The 27,853-nt window shown below is 48.5% G+C and overlaps 1 protein-coding gene across 3 annotated transcripts in view; it reads left to right on the forward strand.

The window, feature by feature from the left end:
• Window positions 1-10,319: 10,319 nt before the first annotated feature.
• LOC137562727 (beta-1,3-galactosyltransferase 2-like) overlaps window positions 10,320-27,853 on the forward strand; it is a 45,760-nt gene continuing 28,226 nt past the window's right edge. The window contains exon 1 of one of the 3 annotated variants that reach the window (XM_068274356.1): window positions 10,320-10,356. In XM_068274356.1, the coding sequence (XP_068130457.1) occupies window positions 10,351-10,356 (6 nt within the window). In that variant the 5' untranslated portion in view covers window positions 10,320-10,350. Of the gene's footprint in view, window positions 10,357-10,379; window positions 10,456-27,853 lie in introns of those variants that run through there. The other 2 variants (XM_068274357.1, XM_068274358.1) reach the window with 2 other exon arrangements.

The raw sequence follows: 27,853 nt of genomic DNA on the forward strand, positions 1-27,853 counted from the left end.
ACAATATGCTGCTGCTGGCACAATAGAGAGGGCTGCATGGACAATATGCTGCTGCTGGCACAATAGAGAGGGCTGCAGGGACAATATGCTGCTGCTGGCACAATAGAGAGGGTTACAGGAACACTATGCTGCTGGCACAATAGAGAGGGCTGCAGTGACAATATGCTGCTGCTGCTGGCACAATAGAGAGGGCTGCAGGGACAATATGCTGTTGGCACAATAGAGAGGGTTGCAGGGACAATATGCTGCTGTCTCAATAGAGAGAGCTGCAGGGACAATATGCTGCCGTTGGCACAATAAAGAGGGCTGCAGGGACAATTAGAGATGGCCCGAACGGTTCGCCGGTGAACTTGTTTGTGCGAACAAGAGGGGTTTGCGTTCGTGTCAAAACACGAACATATAGCGAGTCTGACCCGCCCCCTATACTACATCATTGGGCTAAACTTTAACCCTCTACATCACAGTCAGCAGACACATGGCAGCCAATCTGGCTGCACTCCCTCCTGGACCTCCCCCCCCCCCCCCCCCCCCCGATAAAAGGAAGGCAGCAGTGTCGGCCATTTTCTCACTCTGCCTGCTGCCTGCTTTAGTGAGAGAAGGGAGAGGTTGCTGCAGAGATAGGGAAAGCGTTAGCTAGGTCTTGTTAGCTTGCTCCTTGCTGATATTTGATGCTGAACAGCACCACAAAAAAAAGCTCTTTTGAGAGCTAATGTTCTTGTGATGTGTTTTTTTTTTGTGTAGGCCACTGACACTGCATATACAGCCCTGTCTGTCACAGCTGGCCCTTGCTAATTGCTATACTGTGCCAGGCCCAGCACATTCAGTGCATACCTTTTCACTGCATCTGTGTGACTGCACATTATATTATACGACCAGTCACTGCATACCTTTCACTGCATCTGTGCTACTGCACACTGTTTTATATACCAGTCAGTGCATACCTTTTCACTGCATGTGTGTGTCCACACTGTATTATACCAGTCACTGCATACCTTTCACTGCATCTGTGTGACTGCACACTGTATTATATACCAGTCAGTGCATACCTTTTCACTGCATCTGTGTGACTGCACATTGTATTATTCCACCAGTCACTGCATACCTTTCACTGCATCTGTGTGACTGCACACTGTTTTATATACCAGTCAGTGCATACCTTTTCACTGCATCTGTGTGACTGCACATTGTATTATACCACCAGTCACTGCATACCTTTCACTGCATCTCTGTGACTGCACATTGTATTATATAAGTCAGTGCATACCTTTTACTTGAATGGATGGCAGACTTGTCCTCCATAACAGATTCTCGTTATATGATTTCAACTGTATTCGTCTCATCATTATACAGCAGTCAGTGCATACCTTTCACTGCATCTGTGTGACTGCACATTGAATAATACCACCAGTCAGTGCATACCTTTTCACTGCATCTCTGTGACTGCACATTGTATTATACCAGCAGTCAGTACCTTCCACTGCATCTATGTGACTGCACATTGTATTATACCAGCAGTCAGTACCTTTACTGCATCTGTGTGACTGCACCTTGTATTAAACCAGCAGTCAGTGTATACCTTTTCACTGCATCTGTGTGACTGCATATTGTATTATACCAGTAGTCAGTGTATACTTTTCACTGCATCTGTGTGATTGCACATTGTATTATACCAGCAGCCAGTACCTTTCACTGCATCTGTGTGACTGCACATTGTATTATACCAGCAGTCAGTGTATACCTTTCACTGCATCTCTGTGACTGCACATTGTATTATACCAGCAGTCAGTGTATACCTTTTCACTGCATCTGTGTGACTGCACATTGTATTATACCAGCAGTCAGTGTATACCTTTCACTGCATCTGTGTGACTGCACATTGTATTAGTCAAGTCAGTGCATACCTTTCACTTCATCCCCCCAATATAGACAAAACAACAAGAGGCAGAGCCAGAGGCAGGCCACCAGGCAGGTCTGTTCAAGGTCGTGCTGACGTGATTTTGTGCGGCCCTCGACCAAAATACAGTGTTCAGAAGGCACGTGCCATCAACTCCCAAGATTGTCAGGACGTAATTGACTATTTAACACAGAACATCTCATCTTCCTCAGCTTCTGCATGTTACCGTGACATATCTTCCTCCTCCTGCTCTGATTCTGGCACCCCAATTAACACTCAGCCGGCTGCCACCACTGCTATTACTAGCACCACATCCGCTCCATTTGAAATTTCGCAGGAGTATTTTGGTGAGGAATTAACTGATTCACAGCCATTATTGTTACAAGATGAAGGCGCTAAGCATGTTACACCACCTCATATGTCTGAGTTAGGCGTCCGAATGGACGTAAGGTGTGAGGATGATGAAATATCTGTTGTTGGTGCAGTTTTGGAGGTGTCTGATACAAGCAACACTGTGGAGGATGATTATGATACTGCCATGGATGTCACGTGGGTTCCCAATAGACAAGATGAACAGGATGGACAGTTCAGAGGGGGAGTAAGAGAGGAGTAGGAGGAGACCAGTTGCTGAAAGAAGCAGGGGGAGCTCGTAATCAGAAACAGTTTGTGGCAGTGTCCGGCAGCATGTATCGCCACCTATGGACAGCCAGCCAGCATGCCCTTCAAGGTCAGCTGCTGCCGCCACCACCACAGTGCCATCATCCTAGGGCTTAGTGGTGTGGAAATGTTTTGTATGTCTGCCTCAGATGACAGCGATTGCATCTGTACTGTCTGCCACCAAAAATTTAGTCGTGGAAAGACCAAGACCCGTGCAGGGAAAACTGCCTTACGAAGTCACATGATGAAAAAGCACAAACAGCAATGGGATGACCACCTGAGGAAAGGCAGCCCACAAACGCAAAGCCACGCTCCGCCTCCTCTTCCTCCTTCAGGTGCAGCATCTTAAGCCGCTTTATCCCTTGCACCTTCACAGCCACCCTCCTCCACTCCGCCTCTCACCTTGAGCGGTTTCTGATCCTCTGCCCACAGCAGCCAGGTGTCCGTTAAGGAAATCTTTGAGCGGAAGAAGCCAATGTCTGCAAGTCACCCCCTTGCCCGGCGACAGCTGGCTTGGCGGAACTGTTAGCTCACCAGCTGTTACCATACCAGCTGGTGGACTCTGAGGCCTTCTGAAAATTTGTGGTGATTGGGACACCGCGTTGGAAGATACCAGGCCGCAATTATTTCTCAAAAAAGGCGATACCCAAACTGTACCGTGATGTTGAAAGGCAAGTGGTGTCATCTCTGGCACACAGCATTGGATCAAGGGTCCATCTGATCATGGATGCCAGGTCTGCAAAGCACGGTCAGGGCAGGTACATTACTTATACAGCACATTGGGTCAACCTGGTGACCGCTGGCAAGCAGGGAGTACGTGGCTGTGCAGCGGACCTAGTTGTGACACCTCCACGGATTGCAGGCAGGCCTGCTGCCACCTACTCTCCTTCTCCTCCTACTACTCCTGCTGCATCCTCTTTGCTGTTGTCCCCCTCCTCCTCAGCTGAGTGGCAGTGCAACTCTACTATGCTGCATGCCAGGTACGACGGTGTCACGCCATCTTGGACATGTCTTGCCTCAAAGTCGAGAGTCACACTGGAGCAGCTCTCCTGGCTGCTCTTAACAAACAGGTGGATCAGTGGCTGACCCCGCACCAACTAGAGATCGGCAAAGTGGTGTGTGACAATGGCAGCAATCTCTTGTCGGCTTTGAGTTTGGGAAAGTTGACACATGTACCCTGCATGGCACATGTGCTGAATCTAATAATCCAAAGATTTGTGTGTAAGTACCCAGGCTTACAGGAGGTCTTGATGCAGTCGTGGAAGGTGAGTGGCCATTTCAGGCGTTCCCACACGGCCATGGTGCACTTGGACGATATTCAGCAGAGAAACAACTTGCCGGTGAGGCGCTTGATTTGCGATAGCCCGACTCGCTGGAAACGCTTCTCATGTTTGACCACCTGCTACAACAGGAGAAAGCTGTCAATGACTATATTTACAGCTACGCTTAAAGGTCATGCTCTGGGGAGCTGGGCATTTTCTGGCCGAAGTACTGGACACTCATGCGTAATGCCTGCAGGCTCATGCGTCCGTTTGAGGAGGTGACGCAGTGAAGGCGCCATCAGCGACTTGATCCCATATGCTTTCTTCCTGGAGCGTGCCGTGCGTAGAGTGGTGGATCAAGCTGTAGAGGAGCGTGAACAGGAAGAGGAGGAAGAGTTGTTGGAAACATCACGACCAGAACCAGATTTGTCATCAACACCTGTGGCAGCACAGAGGAGGGAGGAGGAGGAGGAGTCATCTGGGGAAGAGGAGTCAGATGAGGAAGGTGGTTTTTTTTGAGGAGGAGGCGGAAGAACAACCGCAGCAGGCGTCACAGGGGGCTTGTGCTGCTCACCTTTTTCGTGGTATTGTTCATGGCTGGGGGGAGGAGGAGAACTTACCTGACTACACTGAGGAAGAGCAAGACGAGATGGATAGTAGGTCGGCATCCGACTTTGTGCAGATGGGGTCTTTCATGCTGTCCAGCCTGTTGAGGGACCCTGTATAAAAAAACTCAAGGGGAATTACCTGTACTGGGGGGCAACGCTACTACACCCACGGTATAAGCACAAAGTGGCAGAGATGTTACCAAATTACCAAAAGGCAGAAAGGATGCAGCACTTGCACAACAAGCTGGCAAGTATGCTTTACAGTGCTTTACAGTGCGTTTAAGGGTGATGTCACAACACAACGGAATAAAGGTACCACTGCCAGTAATCTTCCTCTTCCTCCCATGTCCACGCAGGCAAGGACAGGACACTCTAGCAATTTTGGATGTGGACATTCTTTAGTCCAAAGCCTCACCTTAGCCCTTCCGGATCCACCCTCCACCAACGCCTTGACCGGCAGGTAGCCAACTACCTGGCCTTAAGTGCGGATATAGACACTCTGAGCAGCGATTAACCCCTGGACTACTGAGTGCACAGGCTTGACCTGTGGCCAGAGCTGTCACAATTTGCCATCCAACTTCTGGCTTGCCCTGCCTCAAGCGTCCTGTCAGAAAGGTCCTTCAGCGCAGCTGGAGGCATTGTCAGTGAGAAGAGAAGTTGCCTAGGTCAAAAAAGTGTTCAGTACCTCACCTTTATCAAAATGAATGAGGCATGGATCCCGGAGGGCTACTGCCCGCCCGAAGACTAAGTCAGTCCCCACACACAGCATCTCTGCCTGCATGCCGCTTGACTGCCTTCTCCGCCACCACCAACAGGGTCCAGGACGGCAGGTGGATTCCTGAATTTTTAAGCCTCTAACAAAAAGAATAATTTTTCTGGTGCGTGTACATGCCAAATTTTCCTGGCTGCACTGCAGCTGCAACAACAAAACAAAAGGCATGTACATGTGTCAATTCCCCTTCGTGATTGTTACCTTGCCGCGGTGAAGGGGCTTGCATATCACAATGAAGCAATGACTGGTTGTATGAGTGTGTTGGGGGGCACACCCAAGATAATAAGGTCATTGCTTCATTGTGGACAGACCAAATTCGATCAGCTGGACAGTCACTGTTGTTCTGTAGAGTTGGGCCGAACCTCCGATTTTAGGTTCGCGAACCGGGTTCGCGAACTTTCGCGGAAGGTTCGCGTTAAAGTTCGCGAGCCAGCAGCAGCTTTTAAGGGCAGAAATCACATTGAATGCTAAATGACAGGCCTAAAGTGCTTTAAAACATCTTGCATGTGTATACATCAATCAGGTAGTGTAATTAAGGTACTGCTTCACACTGACACACCAAACTGTTCACTGAACAGAACAGGTATGCAGTGGCGGGTTCACTGAACAGAACAGGTATGCAGTGGCGGGTTCACTGAACAGAACAGGTATGCAGTGGCGGGTTCACTGAACAGAACAGGTATGCAGTGGTGGGTTCACTGAACAGAACAGGTATGCAGTGGTGGGTTCACAGAACAGAACAGGTATGCAGTGGCGGGTTCACTGAACAGAACAGGTATGCAGTGGTGGGTTCACAGAACAGAACAGGTATGCAGTGGCGGGTTCACTGAACAGAACAGGTATGCAGTGGTGGGTTCACTGAACAGAACAGGTATGCAGTGGTGGGTACACAGAACAGGTATGCAGTGGTGGGTTCACAGAACAGAACAGGTATGCAGTGGCGGGTTCACAGAACAGGTATGCAGTGGCGCGTTCACAGAACAGGTATGCAGTGGCGGGTTCACAGAACAGGTATGCAGTGGTGGGTTCACTGAACAGGTATGCAGTGGCAGGTTCACTGAACAGGTATGCAGTGGCGGGTTCACAGAACAGGTATGCAGTGGCGGGTTCACAGAACAGGTATGCAGTGGTGGGTTCACAGAACAGGTATGCAGTGGCAGGTTCACTGAACAGGTATGCAGTGGCGGGTTCACAGAACAGGTATGCAGTGGCGGGTTCACAGAACAGGTATGCAGTGGTGGGTTCACAGAACAGGTATGCAGTGGTGGGTTCACAGTACAGGTATGCAGTGGCAGGTTCACTGAACAGGTATGCAGTGGTGGGTTCACAGAACAGGTATGCAGTGGTGGGTTCACTGAACAGGTATGCAGTGGTGGGTTCACAGACACAGTACAGGTATGCAGTGGTGGGTTCACAGAACAGGTATGCAGCCAGGAACAAGCTAAGCCTAACTAATCTTTCCCTATGAGAGACAGTGCAGCAGCTCGCCCTACTCTCACTAATGCAGGCAGGCACACGAGTGACCGTAATGGCCGCCGCTGCCTGCCTTATATAAGGGGGGGTGGGGCTCCAGGGGCTAGTGTAGCCTAATTGGCTACACTGGGCCTGCTGACTGTGATGTAGAGGGTCAAAGTTGACCCTCCATGGTGCATTATGGGGCGAATCGAACTTCCGAAAACGTTCGCCTGCGGGACGCGAACGCGAACCACGGAAGTTCGTATGGAACCGTTCGCAGGCGAACCGTTCGGCCCAGCTCTATTGTTCTGTCATTGAGCTACCTCAGCCCAACCATATGGGCTTGAAAACCGCCATCGCCTGCAATTTCGCCATCGTGTGCACCAGTCCAGCACGGCCATCACTACACAAACAACTATTACACAGTGAGTTTGGTCTGTCAGTGTGAAGCAGTACACTACTTACACTACCTGCTGATCCATGTATACACACTCAAGATGTTTTCAAGCACTTTATGCCTCCAATTTAGGAATGCAATGTGATTTCTGCCCTTTAGGGATTATAACCCTGCTGTGCGTCAAATCCGTAATTTTCCCAGGGACTTTTGGTGTGTATCCCACTCTGCCATGCTCCCCTACAGGTGTTAGACCCCTTGAAACATCTTTTCCATCACTTTTGTGGCCAGAAAAAGTGTTTGTAGTTCACCTGCCCATTGCAGTCTATTGCGGTTCGCCTGGTTTGAGCGAAACTTTTGCGGAAGTTCACGTTCGAGGTTCGCGAACCCAAAATCGGAGGTTTGAGCCATCTCTAGGGACAATATGCTGCTGCTAGCACAATAGGGGGGGTTGCAGGTAGTGTTGGGCGAACACCTGGATGTTCGGGTTCGGGAAAGTTCGCCGAACATGACCGCGATGTTCGGCATGTTCGGGCCGAACCCCGAACTCCCCGAACATCCCGCTTTTGGGGGCCCTATGGGGTCGCAGGCATAAGGGGGGAGCATGCCCCGATCGCGGGGGGGGGGGGGTCGGAAATTCCCCCCACCCCCTCCGCTGGCGCTCCCCCCTCTGCCCGCTTCCCCATACAAAAGTTTAAGGAAAGTACCGGTGGTAGTGGATGGCCTGGCAGTGGCACTGTGGAGTGGGGAGGAGGAGTCCGGAGAGTGATGCGTTGAGGGAGGCCGGGTAGCGGGCGGTTCAGCGGTAGTACCCTTGTGGTACTTCCGCCCTTTCTCTGACCTCACGCCCTCTGCCCGGCATCCCTCAACGCGTCACTCTCCGGACTCCTCCTCCTCACTCCACAGTGCCACTGCCAGGCCATCCACTACCACCGGTACTTTCCTTAAACTTTTGTATGGGGAAGCGGGCAGAGGGGGGAGCGCTAGCGGAGGGGGTGGGAGGAATTTCCGACCCCCCCCCCCCCCGCGATCGGGGCATGTTTCCCCCTTATGCCTGCGACCCCATAGGGGGGCCGTATTCGGCCGAACAGGGCCCTGTTCGGCCGAACAGGGGCCCTGTTCGGCCAGGTTCGGCCAGGAATTGAGCCGTTCGGGCGAACGTGAACAGTTTGGCCGAACACCACCAGGTGTTCAGCCGAACTCGAACATCACCCGAACAGGGTGATGTTCTGCAGAACCCGAACAGTGGCGAACACTGTTCGCCCAACACTAGTTGCAGGGACAATATGCTGCTGCTGGCACAACAGAGAGGGCTGCAGGGACTATATGCTGCTGGCACAATAGAGAGGGCTGCAGGAACAATATGCTGCTGGCACAATAGAGAGGGCTGCAGGGACAATATGCTGCTGCTGGCACAATAGAGAGGGCTGAAGGGACAATATGCTGTTGCTGGCACAATAGAGAGAGCTGCAGGGACAATATGCTGCTGCTGGCACAAAAGAGAGGGCTGCAGGGACAATATGCAGCTGCTGGCACAAAAGAGAGGGCTGCAGGGACAATATGCTGCTGGCACAATAGAGAGGGCTGCAGGGACAATATGTTGCTGGCACAAAAGAGAGGGCTGCAGGGACAATATGCTGCTGGCACAATAGAGGGGGCTGCAGGGACAATATGCTGCTGCTGGCACAATAAAGAAGGCTGCAGGGACAATATGCTGCCGGCTCAATAGAGAGGGCTGCAGGGACAATATGCTGCCGGCTCAATAGAGAGGGCTGAAGGGACAAGATGCTGCTGCTGGCACAATAGAGAGGGCTGTAGGGACAATATGCTGCTGGCACAATAGAGAGGGCTGCAGGGACAATATGCTGCTGGCACAATAGAGAGGGCTGCAGGGACAATATGCTGCTGGCACAATAGAGAGGGCTGCAGGGACAATATGCTGCTGCTGGCACAATAGAGAGGGCTGCAGGGACCATATGCTGCTGCTGGCACAATAGAGAGGGCTGCAGGGACAATATGCTGCTGCTGGCACAATAGAGAGGGCTGCAGGGACAATATGCTGCTGGCAAAATAGAGAGGGCTGCATGGACAGCATGCTGCTGCTGGCACAATAGAGAGGGCTGCAGGGACAATATGTTGCTGCTGGCACAATAGAGAGGGCTGCAGGGACAATATGCTGCTGCTGGCACAATAGAGAGGGCTGCATGGACAGTATGTTGCTGCTGGCACAATAGAGAGGGCTGCAGGGACAATATGCTGCTGCTGCCACAATAGAGAGGGCTGCAGGGACAATATGCTGCTGCTGGCACAATAGAGAGGGCTGCAGGGACAATATGCTGCTGCTGGCACAATAGAGAGGGCTGCAGGGACAATATGCTGCTGCTGGCACAATAGAGAGGGCTGCAGGGACAATATGCTGCTGCTGGCACAATAGAGAGGGCTGCAGGGACAATATGCTGCTGCTGCCACAAAAAAAGAGGGCTGCAAGGACAATATGCTGCTGCTGGCACAATATAGAGGGCTGCAGGGACAATATGCTGCTGCTGGCACAATAGAGAGGACTGCAGGGACAATATGCTGCTGCTGCCACAATAGAGAGGGCTGCATGGACAGTATGTTGCTGCTGCCACAATAGAGAGGGCTGCATGGACAATATGCTGCTGCTGCCACAATAGAGAGGGCTGCACGGACAGTATGTTGCTGCTGCTACAATAGAGAGGGCTGCAGGGACAATATGCTGCTGCTGGCACAATAGAGAGGGCCGCAGGGACAATATGCTGCTGCTGCCACAATAGAGAGGGCTGCAGGGACAATATGCTGCTGCTGCCACAATAGAGAGGGCTGCAGGGACAATATGCTGCTGCTGCCACAATAGAGAGGGCTGCAGGGACAATATGCTGCTGCTGCCACAATAGAGAGGGCTGCAGGGACAATATGCTGCTGCTGCCACAATAGAGAGGGCTGCAGGGACAATATGCTGCTGCTGCCACAATAGAGAGGGCTGCAGGGACAATATGCTACTGCTGGCACAGTAGACATGGCCGGATTTCCGCACAGGCCACCTAGTTCTATGCCTAGGGCGGAAATCTACCGATAGGAGAGCTGGGGCGGGTGTCACACACTGGCAGCAGAGATCAGCTGTTTTTCGGCAATCTGCTGTCCGCAGCCACGCTGTGCCCCTGCATCTCCTGCCAGCGTACATGGCACAGAAAGGGCGCCCCTCCCCTCTCCACTCTGACACTGAGGGGGAGGGCTGAGGAGAGGGAGTTTCAAACCAAACGAGGAGGAAGAAGAGAAGGGTAACTGTAATGTCGGTGTGTGTTCTTCTGAGGATCGAGGGAGAGAAAATAAGTGTCTGTGCATAACCGGTGTGTCTCCCTACTGCTGCCAGTACTACAGTGACTCATTCCTCGGTGAGCTCTCTCTCTCACCCTTCCTTCAAGCCTGGAACTTCGTTGAAGCTGCTCCGTGCTTATGTCTGGTCTGGAAGAGACCAGCAATCACTGCAGCCTTATCTGTCATTAGATTACAGGCTAGAGCTGCCTTGCTTTCTGGGTGAGGAAGAGAGCAGACACAGATCCCTGCAATGATGGAAGCCCGTGAGAGATGCTCTCAGCAGAAATGTCCTCACATCTTTCTGCATGTAGACAGAGTCCTGCTAGCTTGATAATTCTCTGCAGTTCTCTCTAGCTGTCCTCCAAGAATGATGTCTTCTGTATCACCACAAAACTATACCTTTCCTTTTCTCTCCCATCTCTCCATTCCATCCTTCTCTGGCTGTGTTTCCCCTTACCTCCTCCTCCCCTCCCCCTTCCAGTCTCTAAACTTTATACACCTCTCACCCTGTCTTTCCTTCCTGTATATTATACTGTATATCCCTCTCCAAACACATTCCACCAATGTGTCACCCTAGGGCCCGGTTCAGAGGGGTGTCCTGCAGCGTTTCGCTCAAATGCTTTTCTGCTAGCGAGCAGAAAAGCAATTGGCGGCTTTCGACTGCGTTTCCCAGCATACAATGATTTTAACACCTCGTACCTTGCAGGATCGCCTAAGTGCCAGGCAGATGACACCAACGGTACCACTTGTATCACCGCTGTTGATTCATTTTATAGAATCTGAAGCAAGAATAAATCTCGCTGATTCTCTTATATATAGCAGGGGCATGTTTGCCCCTGCTAAAACGCTGTTATACCTCCGCTGAACGGGGGTCCCTTACCCCCCAAATCCCCTCCGTGCAGCGCGGGGATCACTTCCTGGTGAGGCAGGGCTAACGGCTATAGCCCTGCCTCTCAGCGCGTCTGTCAGCGCTGATCGCCGCCTCTCCCCGCCCCTCTCAGTCTGCCTTCACTGAGAGGGACGGGAAGAGGCGGAGATCCGCCGCCTGATAAACGCGCCAAGAGAGGCAGAGCTACAGCCATTAGCTCTGCCTCCAGCAGCAGCAAAATCCACGACCAAGTTGGTCGTGGATTTTGCAGGGGGGGATTTGGGGGGTAAGGGACCCCCTTTCAGCGGCGTTTTAGCAGGGGCAAACATGCCCCTGCTATATATAAGAGAATCAGCGAGATTTATTCTCGCTTCAGATTCTCTTTAAAGTGTACCAGAGCTGTGGATAAAAGCAGATTTTGATACTCACCCACGCCTTCTCCCAGCCCTACAAAAACGTCTACTGTCCCACGCCTTCCTCCTGCGGACGGCCGTTCAGCCACGATCAGCCCTGGTAATTGCGTCAGTCGGATCCAGTCTGTGTCTTCTACGAATGAGCAGACCTCCCACCCATGCACAATAGACGCAGACTGACGCGACTGAGATAGTTACTGGGGCTGATTGCGGCTGAACGGCAGACCGTGGAAGGACGGCGAGGGACACAGACGTGTTTATGGGGCTAGAGGAAGCCGCGGGTATGTATCAAATCTGCTTTTATCCACAGGTCTAGTTTCCTTTAAGCGACCAGCAGGTCACCCGTGTGAACTAGTCCTAAGTATAAGTATTTATATAGTGCTGTTACAGAATGCATACTGTAGTCATGTGACGTCACTGATTATCTTCAGAGGAGCTCACAATCTAATCCCTACCATAGTCATAGTCTAATGTCCTACCATATTATCATTATGTATTTATGTAGCACTGACATCTTCTGCAGCACATTACAGAGTACATAGTCATGTCACTGACTGTCCTCAGAGGAGCTCACAATCTAATCCTACCATAGTCATAGTCTAATGTCCTATCATATTATTATTATTATGTATTTATATAGCACTGACGTCTTCTGCAGCACATTACAGAGTACATAGTCATGTCACTGACTGTCCTCAGAGGAGCTCACAATCCAATCCTACCATAGTCATAGTCTAATGTCATACCATATCATTATTATGTATTTATATAGCACTGACATCTTCTGCAGCACTTTACAAAGTACATAGTCATGTCACTGATACCTAGCTTTTAATCTCCCTTAATCGCTTTTTTTTTTGTAAATGATATCCTGATCTATCAGTATCACTAACCACCCCATTTTTTCATGTCTGAAAGCCCTTTTCTAACCCTACCGTTGTCATGGGGCGGCCAGTGATAGTGGGCCTTGGGCAGTAAAAAGTACAAATCCGGCCCTGACAGTAGAGAGGGCTGCATGGACAGTATGTTGCTGCTGGCACAATAGAGAGGGCTGCAGGGACAATATTCTGCTGCTGGCACAATAGAGAGGGCTGCAGGGACAATATGCTGCTTCTGCCACAATAGAGAGGGCTGCAGGGACAATATGCTGCTGCTGGCACAATAGAGCGGGCTGCAGGGACAATATGCTGCTGGCACAATAGAGAGGGCTGCAGGGACAATATGCTGCTGCTGCCACAATAGAGAGGGCTGCAGGGACAATATGCTGCTGCTGGCACAATAGAGAGGGCTGCAGGGACAGTATGTTGCTGCTGCCACAATAGAGAGGGCTGCAGGGACAATATGCTTCTGCTGCCACAATAGAGAGGGCTGCAGGGACAATATGCTGCTGGCACAATAGAGAGGGTTGCAGGGACAATATGCTGCTGCTGGCACAGTAGAGAGGGCTGCATGGACTGGACAGTATGTTGCTGCTGGCACAATAGAAAGGGCTGCAGGGACAATATGCTGCTGCTGGCACAATAGAGAGGACTGCAGGGACAATATGCTGCTGTTGGCACAATAGAGAGGTCTGCAGGGACAATATGCTGCTGCTGGCACAATAGAGAGGGCTGCAGGGACAATATGCTGCTGCTGGCACAATAGAGAGGGCCGCAGGGACAATATGCTGCTGCTGGCACAATAGAGAGGGCTGTAGGGACAATATGCTGCTGCTGGCACAATTTATTTATTGTATTTATAAAGCGCCAACATATTACGCAGCGCTGGACATTAATTTAGGTTACACAAAATATTTAGGGGTCACATACAGCAATATTGACAAGTAGATGTACAGAGGCGCCAAAAGGATAAAATATGCTAAAATGTTTAAAATATTCGGGTGGCGGCGGTGGACCGGCCACTCAGAAATAGACTCGATGCTGTCGCTTAAGATAAAGACAATTTATTCACATACTCCATGAACAGAACCGCAACGCGTTTCACGGGTATATTCCCGCTTCCTCAGGCAGTAAACAGACAGGAGTACACAGTACAGTCTCAAGGTCCCGAATAGCGACTCTGTAAAGCGGGAATATACCCGTGAAACTCGTTGCGGTTCTGTTCATGGAGTATGTGAATAAATTGTCTTTATCTTAAGCGACAGCATCGAGTCTATTTCTGAGTGGCCGGTCCACCGCCGCCACCCGAATATTTTAAACATTTTAGCATATTTTATCCTTTTGGCGCCTCTGTACATCTACTTGTCAAGATATCCACCCTTGGTGGTTGGAAGGGTGACAAACCCTCCTTTCCTTCTTCAGAGAGCGACATCTTAATCCTGAGTGGGGACAGGTCTAATCTCCCCACCTGCCTATAAAGTGGTTGCCTAAACGGTAACCCATGTTTGTAAGTATAATACTCACTCCACACTAATTCTCCCTGATCCAATACATACTACACTATATTGGGCTCTCAGTTTCTCTGTTTTATCTAACATACAGCAATATGACAATACAGGAATACAAGAAAACCAGATCATGCAGCACAGTATGAGTACAAGGTAATGCTTAGTCAGTCACTGGATGGGAGCATGGAGATTAGGCAAGTTAGGTTCACTCAGATGCATAGCATGGGTTCACAGTAATGGAGGTGCATGATCAGGTAGGACACAAAAGGAGAAGGACCCTGCCCAAAGGCTTACAATCTAGAGGGAGAGGTAAGGACACGAAAGGTAGGGGACCAGAGTTCAGCTGCGGGTTTAGAGCACTTGTGAGGGGTGGTAGGCCAGAGTGAAAAGGAAAGTTTTGAGGGCCTTCCTGAAGATGTTGAAGGAGGGGGCTGCCCTAATGGGTGGAGGTAGGGAGTTCCATAGTGTTGGAGCAGCTCTTGAGAAGCCCTGGAGGCATGCATGGGACTGGGTGATACAGGGGGCGGTCAGGCGAAGTTCATTGGTGGAGCTAAGTGAGCGGCTAGGTGTGTACCTCTGAGTAAGATCGGAAATGTAGGTTGGACAGGTTTTGTGGACAGATTTGTAGGTTAGACACAGTATCTTAAATCTAATTCTGGACTGGATAGGAAGCCAGTGGAGGGATTCACAGAGGGGAGCCGCCGTGGTGGAGCGATGGGAGGAGTGGATAATTCTGGCTGCCGCATTCATGATGGACTGCAGTTTGGCAATTCGGTTCATAGGGAGACCAGACAGAAGGGCATTGCAGTAGTCAAGGCGGGAAATTATGAGGGCATGGATGAGGAGTTTGGTGGTGGCAGAAGTCAGGAAAAGACAATAGAGAGGACTGCAGGGACAATATGCTGCTGCTGACACAGCAGAGAGTGCTGCAGAGACAATATGCTGCTGCTGGCACAATACAGACCTAGCATAGACAGCATTATAGCCAGAATGAAAGTCAGGCAACTTCTATTTGCAGAAAGATTAAGGTAAACAAGATTAATTAAAGCATTCTGGGGAAGAGAATTAATATTATGCGTGATTGCACTGTATTCAAAGCTTATTATTTCCTTATGTACATTACACGTGTTGCTTGACGTGAGCCTACAGTCCTCACACCATTCTCAATAATGAAATGACAGCCTCACTTTACCCCCTGTGCTCTTTGTTAACTGTATATACGCACTAGGGATTAGCTTGACTTTTCATTGATATTTTCCCCCAAAAAACTAGAATTATGTACTATTTAAATAGTTAAAATCTTCTGCAGCGCTGTACAGAGTATATTGTCACGTCACGTAACGGTCCCTCAGAGGGGCTCACAATCTAATCCCTACTGTAGTCTTGGATCAATTTAGGCGGAATCTAATCATAGGTGGGACAAGGTCCTTCTGCACCGAAGGCTGAGGCACCAAAGTGCGCCCCTTCCATCCCTCCCACCCCAGCCGTCGCACACTGATTGCTATTAGACTAAAGGGGCCCATACACCTAACGATTTTCCCGCCGATATACAGCAGATTCGATCACTAAACTGCGGGAACCTACCTATCTAACCTATACTGGGGGAACCTACCTAACCTATACTGTAGGCACCTACCTATCTAACCTAAACTGTGGGAACCTACCTATCTAACCTAAACTGCAGGAACCTACCTATCTAAACTATACTGGGGCACCTACCTATCTAACCCATACTGGTGGCAACTATACGGGCTACCCTATACTGTGGGCACCTACGTAGCTAACCTATACTATACTGCGGGCACCTATGCCTGGCTCCATGGGGGGGGGGGCGATTTTTACACCCTCGCCCTGGGTGAAATTTAGCCTAGAAACTGCCCTGTGCACACATATAACTGCACAAGTTTGCTAGCATTTGTAATGCATGTCATTGCCATCTGCCAGTGGCGTACCTACCATAGAGCTACAGATGCTCGTGCTCACCGCACCGGGTGTAGCCATGGCTAGGGGTGCCACTGTGGTGCTCAGTCACTATGTTCTTCCACCTGGGACCTTTTCTCATAGTTTGGGCAGCATTCAGGAAAATAGCAGCAGTGTAATAGATAGCGGAGATACCGCCACAGAGACAAGCGCCATGGCGGCTATCTCCGCGTATCAGCCGGCGGCCTCTGCCGTGCAGTTACATGCTGCTGCTCTGCCTGGTCCTTCTATTGCACATAGATTGAGGGCTACATGTGCGCGCGCCAGGCGACAGGACCTTTATGTGAATAGAAGGGGAGACAGCTGATCTGCCAAGTCAGCTGACTCCAACGGTACTTTGGATTGGCTGAGTGATGGGGGTGGCGCTGCGGGACATCTCTGTATATTTAGTACTAGTCTGTCAGTTGCCCCGTGTCTGCTGTTGCGAATGCTAACGTGTTAGCGCTCAGACCCTAGTCAGATCCCAAAGTGTGCTAGAACCAGCTGGAGGTGGGGATCCACACTTAGCTAGATTCTGTTGATAGCTTAAAGTACTAATTGCGTTGTAGTATCTGTTCTGACCTTTTGCTTCCTTTGACTACTCTCCTGCTTGTTGATTCTGTACCTCTGCCCATCTGATTCCTGTTGCTGACTCTGCCTGAACTTAACACTGAATCAGACTTCTGTCTTTGTACTTTATCTGTCCGTACGTTGCCTACTCTGCTTGTCTGACCTTCCTGTCCTCACCAGTGGGCCTAGCCACTGGTGAGGGATCTGTAGTAGCCTTCACCTACTCCTCAGGTGAAGCTCAGCTGCAGCACTGTCTGTAACACCTGCCTCTCAGGTGTCCGCTAGCTGCAGTATAGTCTTAATCACCTGCTCCTCAGGTGATCAGCCTTTGCAGCACTGTCTGCAACACCTGCTCCTCAGGTGTCCACTAGCTGCAGTATAGTCTTAATCGCCTGCTCCTCAGATGATCATCCTTTGCAGCACAGTCAGTGGTAGCTGCTCCTCAGGTGTCCACTAGCTGCAGTATAGTCTTAATCGCCTGCTTCTCAGGTGATCATCTTTTGCAGCACAGTCAGTGGTCCCTGCTCCTCAGTGTTAGAACCTGCTTCTATATCACCTTGCTTCGACACCAGTAACTTCTTACAGTTACGTCTCACAGACTGTGAGATCACTTGACTCTCCACACAGCAAGCAGGAGATAGACTTTCTCAGGCTTCTTCAATGTTTACGTTATTTATTCAAGTAACAGAAATACAGATAGATACAGTTTATCATCTCCTGGCAAAGCAGACTTCCATGTTGCGTTACAGCTGCGTGAGTACCTTCCTGCTGAATGTACCCAGGTCTTCTTGTATCTACTCTATGTTACATCTAGACTACCTATGTACAGCATACATTATATCAGATTACAGAAAGGAAGCACATACTTAGAGGTCCCAGTCAGCCTTGCGAGCTATTGCGAAAGTAAAGAGCAGAATGAGCTCCCATAGCTCCCTCATCCTTTAATACTGACTAGGAAAGAATTAAATATGACATCATCTTCGCCACCCCCTAGATCAGACTATTGGTGGACCCACTCGTGGTGTCATCATACACACCTACTTGATTAATAATCAATGAGGCTCCTGACCTATATGCAGGAATGTGGATATTTACATAACATGGCTGATGTTTATTGTTCTAGTGGCGGTACATGCGCAGGTCAGGGAGACCTGCGGCCTTGTACTAGAACAGCTTCTTGGTATGTTCTAGTTCTGCTGACAGAACTGCAGATTTTCTCTCTCAGAGAAAATCCCCTTAAAGGGCCGATCTGCACTCCAAGCCTTTTTGACTAACTCAGTCCAAATAACTGAGGCCTACTTAAATTATAACAATCCCCCCTAAAAAGGCTTGATCCGCAGATCCCCACTTCTGAACCTAACCGTACCTGGTTTCTTTCCTTTATGTTTCACTTTTCGATGTTCGTGCTCACACAACTTCTCTGCTCTAGGCGGTTACCCCTGGAAGAGAGAGAGCAAGACCTCTTGGTCTTCCTGTAACCAGGCTCTCTGGGGAGGCCCTACTTCTAAGTCCCTCTATACCACATGCTCAGCATTTGCGTCACTTACGTATCACTCACAAACTTGCATGACCACAGAAAAGTGAAACTCGTTTGTTTGTTACTCAATGGAGCAGTGCCAGGTGCCTTCTAAAAGAGCGCCTTTATACAATCAACTCCATCACCGGTACTACTAAACCTATACCCGTAACCCTGTATATCCCTTAATTTGAAAATATCGGTTCAGGACTCAGGAGATTGTTTATGAGGCACCAATCTCTGGACCAGGTTAATTTGTTTTACGTAATTTTAACACGCAACCTCACCTGGATAATGATGCCTAACATTGTCATCCCCATCCAGACGACCAGTGGGTGTAGAAAGAACTTTGGAACTGCAGAGGCCCAGTCCGAGTGTCCCTGGAACATCACCGGAACCTTTGTCCACCAGGTCAGACTGGCACTCACCTGCTCATTTTTGTGTTCTACCTCGTTAAGATCACCTGTATCATGGTGAAATCTTACCTCTAACTTAGTGTACTGTTTGTTTAACCTTTGTAACAAAATGTGGTCGTCTTGGATCAAACCCTGTTCCCCTTTGTCCCATGTCATGTTCTCTTTCAGGATGGGAACTACCCGTGAAACTTTGCACTTTAGTGTTCTCTTAACACTTTGAGAAATAACGTCATCCAACCTGGATGACTGGATCCATATGGGATCTCCGCTCACCCAATATGTTCCCCTTGGAAACTCCCCCTTATCGGAACAATTATGAGAATATACCTTGAATGTATCCTTAGACACTATGTTAAAAAAACAAACCTTTCCTTCAGCCACCGGAACTATCGGTTGGGCTTCATGGTGGATCTTTTGAATAGTAGCCTCGCATTCTGCGTTATTGAGCCCGCAGGCTTCTTCACTAAATTTGACTTGCCCCGGCCAACGCAGGTACTTCTGCAAGAATTGCCCGCATGAGGACAACTCTACTTGCTTCACCTCCCCGTCTAGCACCAAAAAAGGTTGACCTCTCAGGTCCTGGTGTGAGACACGGGTTGAGGTGGGAACTAAGGAAGTGGCGGTGCCTAAAGGAATGTTGCACCGTTTCCCTTTGTTCACCCAAACATCTCGAAGCTGCCATGCAAAAGATCCTTCTCCAGAAAAATTAATATACCTCCCCTTGTCCAATTCTTTGTTGGACAGGATCTTTAAGCATCTCCCTGACAAAATATGCCCCCAACTGTCCTGATTGGACCTCTTCCCCCCTTACGTCCTGAGGCACAATATGTACCTGAGATCGGGAAGACTGTACTCTCTGCAATCTTTCAATTAAGAGTACCTCTTCACTTACCCAACTAGCATGAGGATAAGTGGCTGCATATGGACTGTGTAATATCGTCCCCTGTGGTGACCCGTGTGGTGTGAATGGGGTTCCCTGTGTTGGCTTTCCCTCCACCGAGACCGCTCTCCCCACCCTCTTTGTCACCTGGAAATGTGGCTTGATCTCGATTTTTACTTCTTGTTTCGAGAACCACCAACCCTCGGCTTTCCAGCCTTTACGTGTGTATAGTTGTTTCAGAGGCACTCTCTGTTGGTAGTTCCAGAGTGTGATGTTGTCCCCTGCGTCTCTCTGGCAGGAGAATTGACGCCTCCTACTCGTTCCTCTCCAATCTGGAACCATCTCACTCTGCATAACCAAGACAAGGTACCCCTGAATCACACACTCCACCTTTTGCACATACCCATTGTACTGCAATGTACCTTTTAACAAACCTTTGGATCGGTGCGTCGATTTTGGGAGTGTGGTACTCAATAGCAGATTTATACTTCCATTCAATTCCCACTGCCCGCACACCTGACCCTTCAGACCTTTCACCCACATTGTGCCCTGAAATTTGTTTTCTCCTGGCACAAGTGCTCTTTTCCTCCGTCCCTGCATGGTCCATCTGTGCCAAGCGGAGGGAGGTGTGAAAGGATTAGTACCTTTGTCACCCAACATTAACATGCTTGGGCCTTGCATTCTCATTAACCCCTTATTATACATGAGAATGTCCTCTCTTCGTTCTCCTAGGACGGAATGGCAACCTAGGATCACCATCAGCATGGTACTCTTCATTATAAAAGCACCACCTTGGCAAAGAAAAACATTAGCAATTGGCACTATGCTTTGCTCAGTCAGTTTTTTCAGACGTTTTCCGATCTCAGGAATCTCGTGTTTTAGTCTCTTTCCAATTTCAGGAATCTCGTGTTTTAGTCTCTTTCCAATTTCAGGAATCTCGTGTTTCTCCAAACTTAGATTGGCATCTGGAACCTTTCGCTTATCCGACTGACATCTCCATCTTTGCTGCCAGCACTGCAGCTGTCTCGATTCCATATTGCCCAACTCCTGAAATCAAAATACAAACAAATCAATTCTTATTAATGATTTGGGATTCGCCCTGCGGCTTGTACTCTGTACACTTTAAATTGATCACTATATATCGTAATTGATCTCGTTGCTTTATGGTTCTCATGAACTCTGTTTACTCTTTTTAGTAGATTGGAGTTAAACTTCACCCCCCTACCTCAGTACTATCCTCAGTACTTACCTGTTTAAAATATGCTCCCGCGGACTTCACCTCTGGAAGCTCTCACCTCATTGCAGCTCACTCCACATCCCCCCCTATCTGTCCATGCGCGGCCGTCGCATGCACAGATTACGGATGCCTCACCTGTTGCTGCTTTGCAGGTGAGCCTGCAATGCTCTTACTTATTTTCGCATTAACTTATCTAGAACTTCATCGCGATACCAGCTCTGCTAGAAGTTCTGTGTGTTGTACCCTCTGATCAATGTTTGCCGTGCCACTATCTAAACTGCAAAAAAAAAAATGGCTGCCTCCCTGTAGGAAGGAGCATTTAACACTTAAACTACCCAGGGTGCAGGGCTAAGCATACCAGCGTCACATGCCTGTATGCAGATCCCTGAATGCCCACGTGGCAGGTAGTCACATGGCAAACACCGTACTGGTACACTGTCACTCTGTACATGGCAATTCTTTCATTTGTATAATTGCCCCATGAACTGCTGTCAGTTCTTGTTCTTTGTGCTACAATTGATAGGAGCTGGAAAAAACATATTTGACCAATCAGTGGACGAAAAAAAACGCACAAAAAACAGCCCCAGCCCAGCATAGACCTCTCAACCCAGCTCTGGCCCTATCCACGACAAAAAAACGGAAAAAAACGTTACCGCTCTGCAGCAGCGGCGACCGAAACCCGGATTGGTCAACTCCCTTTTTTCCAACCTCCGGCACCTCCCTGATGCACTGTCCCCCCTTCCTTCTATTGGGAACTCATGCTGCACCACCCATTAAGGTGCCCCACTTACAGGAATAATCCCGTAAGCAACTCAGTACAGACACTTTCCTGACCTGCACTGCTACGTGTGTCCCTGCACCTAGCTGGGACACACTTCCTATCCGTGCTCCTGCTAATCTTACAGTAATAGCTTGGTGCACGTATCCTGGCATTCCCTTCCATGGACTCAGGGAAAACCTCTGGGGAAATACTTCGAGAACCGAGACACACAGTAGCATGTCTCTGTATTTCTACCCCCCTCCCTTTCAGCTGTTCTGCCCGGAGCCGCGAGCACAGCCTGACGTGACGTGGATCCCCCAGCCCCTCCTCCCCCCTGCCATGACGTGTGGGGGCCATGACTCTTGGGGGCGGGCCCTCTCCACTGCCGCCATTTTGAGTCCTGGACTGCCAGCTAAGATGGCTGCTCCCATAGCAGCCTCTCGATCCTATAAACTTTAGGAGAGAAAACAAACTCACACAGAACATACATTTTTTATGCATAGTTACACACAGCATCGATACATTTTACCGAGAGTCAGCCTTCCGCTACCTATACTCTCTGGGATGCTTGCCAAACTTGAGACAAACCGCGTCACAGCTGCAATGCTAAATATTTTACATCTTAGCATCACCCAGGGACATAGAAAACTCTCTCTCCTCACAAATCATCTGCAGCATATCACCGCCATAACTCAGAACTACTCAAGCGCGCAGCGTAACTCTAAACCATATTAACAGCTAGTACTTATGAGACGCACATTTATCAGTCTGACATGACTACAACATTAAACCTATATATACATTTAGAACTTTTAGCGGCCCTGACTGGAACTAGATAAGCTTGCACCTCTCACTACACTATCCACTACGGACAGAGAGGAAAAAAAACACACTGATCGGGCTCTGGAAAAACGCCAGCTCACCGAAGAAAAAACTTACTTCTAAGTTTTACAACTGTCTCAACTCCCCTCTCCTGTCTACTCAGCTATCTCTCTCTCTCTCTTCTCCCTCCCATCCAGTACAAACAGACTGTAGCTTCGCTGTCAACACTCCTACGCAGGCAGCTTCTCTGAGAAAACGAAAGAGAGAAAAAAAACAACCGCAGCAAATACCGCCAGCAGCAAAAAACATGCCTGTGACAAATGTGGATGTAACCACATTCTAAACCGTAACATACAGTACAGAAACATTAAAACCCATACCATGTATGCTCTAGCAACACAGGAACATTGCATCCTAAAAAAAATCAAAGCACATAAACTCTGAACACAGCACCACATATTTACCACGGAGCTGCTCCTAACCCCACCCCTCCCAACACGCACGGGAGAGATGAGAAGCCTGCAGCCTCCACACTGCAATTAACACAGAATGTACACATTAACACATTATCCTCTCCTTGTTATAACACCAAATACAACACAGATAACGCCATATAACAACATAAATCATACATGCCTGAGCCGCGGACTTCGTACGCCTGCCAATTCGACCAGCTTTTGGCAACTTCCCCACGAAACTGAGTGGATCCCTGGAACTCCTGAGCGTCATCTCTGTGTACCCACACTGGCTCAGCGGATCAATCTCCAGCGGCAGCTGCCAGCCGGCCTCGGAGCGTTCCAGTCACCTGCGGTCCGGTTTAGGCTATTGACTGCTGTGCACTTACAGTCAAAGTTTAACATCCAAGAGTTTCGCCGCTGGTTTCCTCGAATTGCAGCCCGTGTGCTTGCTTGGCTCACGCAACGCACACTCCCCACACCACTTATCAGTCTCAGCTTGATAAGCTTTACAGTCCGCGTCTATTCCGCTTGTTTTGCTGTGGAATATCTTGAAAACTTCTTCGGCCCCGGCCCCTGTCTGCCTGTTTTGCTAGGCAGGGAAGGGTTTCAGCGCCACTGTTAGAACCTGCTTCTATATCACCTTGCTTTGACACCAGTAACTTCTTACAGTTACGTCTCACAGACTGTGAGATCACTTGACTCTCCACACAGCAAGCAGGAGATAGACTTTCTCAGGCTTCTTCAATGTTTACGTTATTTATTCAAGTAACAGAAATACAGATAGATACAGTTTATCATCTCCTGGCAAAGCAGACTTCCATGTTGCGTTACAGCTGCGTGAGTACCTTCCTGCTGAATGTACCCAGGTCTTCTTGTATCTACTCTATGTTACATCTAGACTACCTATGTACAGCATACATTATATCAGATTACAGAAAGGAAGCACATACTTAGAGGTCCCAGTCAGCCTTGCGAGCTATTGTGAAAGTAAAGAGCAGAATGAGCTCCCATAGCTCCCTCATCCTTTAATACTGACTAGGAAAGAATTAAATATGACATTATCTTCGCCACCCCCTAGATCAGACTATTGGTGGACCCACTCGTGGTGTCATCATACACACCTACTTGATTAATAATCAATGAGGCTCCTGACCTATATGCAGGAATGTGGATATTTACATAACATGGCTGATGTTTATTGTTCTAGTGGCGGTACATGCGCAGGTCAGGGAGACCTGCGGCCTTGTACTAGAACAGCTTCTTGGTATGTTCTAGTTCTGCTGACAGAACTGCAGATTTTCTCTCTCAGAGAAAATCCCCTTAAAGGGCCGATCTGCACTCCAAGCCTTTTTGACTAACTCAGTCCAAATAACTGAGGCCTACTTAAATTATAACACTCAGGTGTCCACTGGCTGCAGTATAGTCTAAATCACCTGCTCCTCAGGTGATCATCCTTTGCAGCACAGCTAGTGGTCCCTGCTCCTCAGGTGTCCACTGGCTGCAGTATAGTCTTAATCGCCTGCTCCTCAGGTGATCATCCTTTGCAGCACAGTCAGTGGTCCCTGCTTCTCAGGTGTCCACTGACTGCAGTATAGTCTTAATCGCCTGCTCCTCAGGTGATCATCCTTGCAGCACAGTCAGTGGTCCCTGCTCCTCAGGTGTCCACTGGTTGCAGTACAGTCTGAATCACCTGCTCCTCAGGTGATCATTGGCTGCAGAACGGTCTGAGTCACCCGTTCCTCGGGAGATCTCCTCTTCCTCATTACTGTTGCACCAAACACTATCTCACATTGGTTGTCCTGTGTCTGGCTATACTAGCATTATTGGTGATTCTGCAGATCAACACATAATCAGGTATAGTGTCTGTATTATTGGTGATACTGCAGATCACCAATAATCAGAAAATCTGTTTTGCTGACACCAATCGTTACAAGCAGGCAGTGCAGGGGACTGTACTGCTTCCTGCACTAGATGTAGACACCTTACAACTTCCTGTCCCGTGGGCAATGTGCCTCCTCACTCTCTCCACACAGTCTGCAGTGAGTGAATGTGCAGAGCAGCAGGGTGAGTGGAGAGAATGATTGCTGTGCTGCAGCTGGGACAGTAGCAGGGAGAGGTGGCTGGATGTGTATAGTGCTTCAGAAGTTGCCTGTTATTAGTAGCCATGCACATTGGCTTCTGTAACACCAGAGTGCCCTGGACTATTGATTATTTAAGGTGGCCACACACGATACAATAAAATGATCCGATTTTACAGTAATTCGATAAAAACGATCGTATCTCCCGAAAAAATCGAAAGCTTTTTTTTCATTCGACTGAAAAATCCGATCGGATTTCCCGTTTTCTTCGATTTTAATCGATCCGGACTGCCAGATATTTTTCTTCAATCTTTCTAAAGATTGTATGGTGTGTGTTGGATTGTCAATTTATTAATATACACACCCATGCAATTTTGTTAGAGTTTCCAATCATTTTTATCATAATTGGGGGAAAAATTGAACATAGGTGTGTGGTACATTGGTCATATTTTTGAAATGTTATAATCAGTCAGAAAAATTGATTGCAATTCTTAAATTGAACAGATATTTAAAAAATTGTATGGTGTGTGGCCACCCTTATACTGATCAGAGTAATGAATCAATAATGTAGGGCAGTCTGCTGTTGCAGAAGCCAGTGATACAGGTGCTGACAGCTGACTTCTGTAGTGAGCAGAGGAGCAAGCTCCGGGCAATTTAGATTAGCTTGATTGCAGGTAATCTTATGGGCTCGTTTCCACTAGTGCGGCGTGCGTCTCGTAGACGCACGCCGGCACTGAGCGGGTGGGCGGGATCGCAGGCGATTCCCATCAGCCGTGCCATGCACGGCTATGGGAATCGCAGCCTCCGCCGCGAATTCTGTGGGGGTTTCCGGCCGAATCGCTACTGCAAGCGATTCGGCCTGCGGCGCCGTTATCCCCTATGGCAGAGTTTCCCCGCGCGATTTGCCTGCGGGGAAACTCTGCGGATTCGCGGCCGTTTCCGCGATAGTGGAAACGGGCCCTTACTCTTTTCTCCGTTCCCTCTCCCACCCTGTTGTCTTCCCCCATGACCCTTTTATCTTTTCAGATTTGAGTGGCTTCTTTTAACAGCATGTTCCTGCCAAACAGCACTGGTGATGTCTGCAGTCCTGGTGAGAGATCTTCCTGCCACTTCTCCTCTCCCACCAGCCTCTCTGTCTTGTGTCTCTATTTCTTTATCCTTATTTTTTTTTTCCACTCGTTTCCTCTTTGCACATTCTAATCTATTTCATGCGTCTATGCGTGAAATATTATGGCACTTTCTGACTTTGGATTTTACTTGATATCTATCTGGCTTTGTCTAGGTAAGTTTTCACTTATTCACCTCCTATAATGGGCTCTATTCACAATCACACATGCGGTAAGAGATTGTTTGCCGCTATATTACCGCCGGTGATAATTTCCGCATTTTTTCCACATTCACTAAAAATGTTCTGCATGTTTCCCGCATGCGGGACAATGCGTAAAAAAAATTTGAGAAACATGCGTAATTACATTGTTAACATGCGGAAACCATGCGAAAAAAAGTGGCATAAAAAAAAAAGTCCCCCCCCCCCCAAAAAAAAGTCCAGTAAACACGGCACTCAAGGCTCCAGACTCCATTTAAGTCAATGGGAAGCGAAATATATCACCAAGTACTAGTAGGTAATAAAAAAAATCTGTAGTTAAGTCAGAAATAAGGCGCCACTTTTTTTTGTGAATTTTGTTTTTTTTTTTTGCAGGAACTACCGACTTTTGCGGACTTTTACCGCATTTTTTAACACATGCGGATAATTAATGCGTAAAAGTTTACCGCATGCGGTAAATGTTCATGCATTCAATTTTAGTAATGTTTAAGATGGTCTCATTTCAGTCAGGAATTTACCGCAAGTGCATTTCTGCATGCGGAAAATGATTGTGAATAGAGCCCATTGAGCACCTTCTGGTTTTATATATGCCAGGTTGTATTTGCATACTATAGTTTTTAAAATAAGCATGGTTACTTGCTTGGCTGGGGGAGCCAGGATTTGAACACAGGTCTCCTGTGTTAGGGGCGGAGGACTTGACCATTGCACTGTCTAGCCACTAGATACTTTAAATTTCTAATCTTATATCCAATTGTTTTCAATGTGTAGTGATCTGGGCTATAGTCACTCTCCTAGCAGAGTCTGATCTATACTCTATTGGAGGGGTCTTGACTGTTGGTGCTCACAGCACCACCCCTTTCTTTATTGTAAAAGTTTATATATTTGGTGCCAGACGCTTGTATCCTTAATCCCCTGATGACGCTAGTTTGCGAAGCCGGTCGGGAAGGAGACAGGCGGCACCTTTATACTGTCCTTTACTGCTGACCCATACACGTGTGCAACTTTCTCGGGGTTCCCATTGCATGGGCCCTGTATGTAAGTTTTGTTTTTATGCTATTTTTTATGCTGTTTTTACTATGAAAACTCTATATTAAACTATTTACACTTAGAGTTGCCGTTTGTTTTTTATGATGTTTACTACTGATATCCATTTGTGAGATGAATCATTGCTGAAATGGTGGATCTTGGACAGACTGTTGCTTCGTGATGTCCTACCAAAGTATTGATACAACCTTATAATGTGGGTTGTCACCAGCTGGTAAGCCTCTTTCCTTTTTCTGGGTATCCATGAATGCAGAGCTGTGCCGTGACCCCAATATTTATTGGACGCCACTGCCATCTGCAATTACCCTGCAGTTCAGATCAGCTCAGGAGTGATTAATTACCACTCACCTGTGTTGGAAGTTTCAGGTCTGCCCTCATTGGATAGAGCGTATAAAAGCCTTCTTCTGTCACTTACCATTTGCCCGTGAAAGCGTTAGCTTGGATAATTGCTTAGTGCCCAAATTTGATAGTCTTATCATTGATTACCTTGATTACCTTGTCTTTGATCCTTAGCCTGTTCCTGACCAAGTCTTGTTTGCCACCATGGCCGGATTTCAGGCAAGGCTACAAAGGCCATGGCCTAGGGTACCAGGAGAGCAAGGGGAGTATCAGGGTGGCAGTAGCAATTAGCCTGCCAAACGCGTCTAGTGAAAAATGGCACCGGCAAAAAAATGGCGCCCCCTTCTGCCCGATATATGTTTAAAAACGATATTTATCGTTTTAAAGGTTAAAATAGTGCAGACC

This window comes from Hyperolius riggenbachi, chromosome 3 (genome assembly GCF_040937935.1).
Source record: "Hyperolius riggenbachi isolate aHypRig1 chromosome 3, aHypRig1.pri, whole genome shotgun sequence".
Taxonomy (NCBI): domain Eukaryota; kingdom Metazoa; phylum Chordata; class Amphibia; order Anura; family Hyperoliidae; genus Hyperolius; species Hyperolius riggenbachi.